Source organism: Brassica oleracea, chromosome C2 (assembly GCF_000695525.1).
Source record: "Brassica oleracea var. oleracea cultivar TO1000 chromosome C2, BOL, whole genome shotgun sequence".
Classification (NCBI taxonomy): Eukaryota; Viridiplantae; Streptophyta; class Magnoliopsida; order Brassicales; family Brassicaceae; genus Brassica; species Brassica oleracea.
In genome coordinates, this window is record NC_027749.1 from 9,997,570 (window position 1) to 10,000,492 (window position 2,923).

General features: G+C 36.1%; 1 protein-coding gene across 1 annotated transcript; it reads left to right on the forward strand.

Annotated features, from left to right (window-relative positions):
- The first annotated feature begins 1,912 nt into the window (after window positions 1–1,912).
- LOC106323394 (glutathione S-transferase T3-like) lies at window positions 1,913–2,686 on the forward strand. The gene has a single exon (XM_013761530.1). The coding sequence runs from the start codon at window positions 1,913–1,915 to the stop codon at window positions 2,684–2,686; it is 774 nt and encodes a 257-aa protein (XP_013616984.1).
- Window positions 2,687–2,923: the final 237 nt, after the last annotated feature.

A 2,923-nucleotide genomic window follows, 5' to 3' on the forward strand; every position in this document is an offset into this window, starting at 1 on the left:
ATCATGTGTATCTTCTTATAATAAAATTGTTAAACCATTGATCATTAATTTTTAACATAATAATTTTAATAGTTTTAGTCATTTATTGTCGTTTTTAAAAATTCAAAATATAACATATACGAAAAAATCTAAATTTTACTTTTATAGCTAATTTGATTGTTTAATTTATTTTAATAATATAAAATTAAACAAAAAATGATGGAGGAGATATAAATTGTTATCAAATCTTTATTATTAAAATCATTAATTGTCATATATATATTAGTCATTTATGGTAATTCCGTAGGTTTTATTTAAGGAAAGAAAATAGCATATCATATCATTATATCATATAGTTTGACCAACTTATGTATCTAACAACATATAAAAATCGAATGTGGACCTACTTATTTTTCAATTGAATGTAATTGACTACCTAATTGAGTGCCACATATGCATTGAAACCTCTTTTAATTAATACAAAATTGAGGTTACATCTTTTCAAATGTTCCTCAATTAATATAAAGGGATTGGTTGATGTTATTAATACTGAAAATAATGAACCAAATCTAAGAATCTTCCTAGATGAAAATGCAGTCCACCAAGTATCAACTGAACCAAATATATACCCATACATAAATTTAGTTAATTATGGCAAGCATTGCACCATATTTCTGTGCTTCCTCTTTTCTCTCGTTTTTCTTTCTAATTGGAGATTAATGTTAAGCTTAATTAACATGCACCTTCTTTGGAAAAAACTTTTTTTTTGTAAAAGACTTTGCAGCACACAAACCTGAAAAACAGATATATGTATTTCTAATCATAAAATATCTGAGAGTTCCAAAAAAAAAGAGTTCCAAAAAAAAATCATAAAATATCTGACTAGAGACAATATATAAGACTTCTAAAACTAAAGAATTGCTGTAATTTTTTTTTATATACTTCTGAAAGACTGTGTAGAGATGTGTAGTAACATGATAAGGATAACCACCGACTTTACAATCGGTCTAGGTCATGATAATTTCTCAAGTTCTTGCGTCAATCCTACGCATTAATCAGGTAACATAATGTTGGAAGGTTGGTTGAACATAGTTGATTGGAAGTTTTGGATGAAAAGGGGCCATGATCCAAGGGACCAAATACTCCCAACATACAAAACAAAACCTTTGGGTTCATGGGCTCGAGTTCTAAGGGGCCGATGAATAAAAGAAAATAAAAAATGGGTTCGTTTTGATGAACCGGGCCTTACGAGTGATATCGTATGAAGCGGGTTCAAGCCACGCGTCGTGTGTTGATTTGTTGAACGAAGGCGCGTAGAGGAGGAGGAAAGTTGGGCTTCCCCGTGTATCGACTCATTTGCTCTTCTCGACCAAAAAGCTACGGTTTCGTTGTGAGAGGCAATTTCTCGTGCGACGCCGTCTCCCGGAGGTTTTCTCGTTCTAATCAATTGATCGCCTCACTGCGGAGGTTTATAACCTCACGGTGCAAGTAGCTGACCTGGAGAAGCTTTGCTTCGATTAACCACCAAAGGTTAGACTCCATCTTAACTGAACTAGAATTACGTGTTTTGGTTGCTTCGTAGCTAGACGTTAACTAGAACTGAAGTAGGTTGAGTAGAGCTTTAAATGATCTGAACTAGCTAGAGTATAACTCGTACTTGAATTTGTTTTATCATTCATTGTTGTGTTTGTTGGTTAAAGTTTAAAAAAATTTCGAGTTAAATAAACCTGATTTGATGTGTAATGAATGCTAACTGTGAATAAGTTGTTGTGTATTTAAATTTAGTTGTTGTGTAATTAACTGTGGTTGTTGTTGTGTAATTAACCTAAGCGAAACTAGTTTAAAACATAGGGAACCACTTATAAAAACACAAACAATCCACCCTTATAAAATCACTAAAACCTCTAAACATCAAACAAAACCAAAACAGAAAATGGACCCTTTTTCCCTACACTCTCCCGGGTTTGTTAACATGTTAGCTTCACAGAGCAGTCCACCACTAGACGTAGACTCTGCTGAGGCACCTGTTACCTCTCCCGGGTTAGTTAAACCAGTGGAAAGGAGAAAGTGGTCAACCAAAGAAGACATTGTGTTGATCAGTGCTTGGTTGAACACCAGCAAGGATCCCATTTTCAGTAATGAACAAAAGTTAGGATCCTTTTGGAAGAGGATAGGGGAGTATTTCAATTCGAGTCATCACCTCGTTGGCTCCCTTCCAAGACACTGGAGTCAATGTAAGCAGAGGTGGGGAAGGGTGAATGCGGAGGTCTGCAGGTTTGTGGGATGCCATGAAAGTGCGTTGAAGGAGCAATCGAGTGGCCAAACAGAGAATGATGTCATGAAGGCTGCGCATGACATCTTCTTCAATGACTATAATGTCAAGTTCACTCTTGAACATTGCTGGAGGGAACTTCGGTTCGATCAGAAATGGAGATCACACTCTCAGCCGAAGGAGAAAAGTAAGGAAGGTGATCCGCAAGTGGTGGCTGACGAGGAAGAAGTTAGGCCTCCGGGTGTTAAAGCTAGCAAAGCTGCCAAACGCAAGAAGCCAAACGAAGCAGCTTTTGATCGGATACAAACCATCCTAGCTCAGAAAAACACCCTATCCAAACAAAAGATCCTAGATCGCCTCTTAGCCAAAAACATAGACACACTTTCTGATCATGAAGTGGCTCTTAAGAATAAGCTAATCTCTGAAATGCTTTGATTTGGTTAGTGTATTAGCTTGTTTTTGTTTATTCAATCTGTTATCCTTTCTTTGAGTAATAGCAGTGTATTTGGTTAGTGTATTAGCTTGTTTATTGATTCTGTTCTCTTTTGTTTTGCAGGTCACGGGTTGGAAGGCCAGGGTGTTGCAGGTCACGGATTGGAAGGTGATGTTAGGAGTTTTCAAGGCTCCTAAGACAAATGTTGTAGTATAAATGATTGTCGAACCAATTCTAAG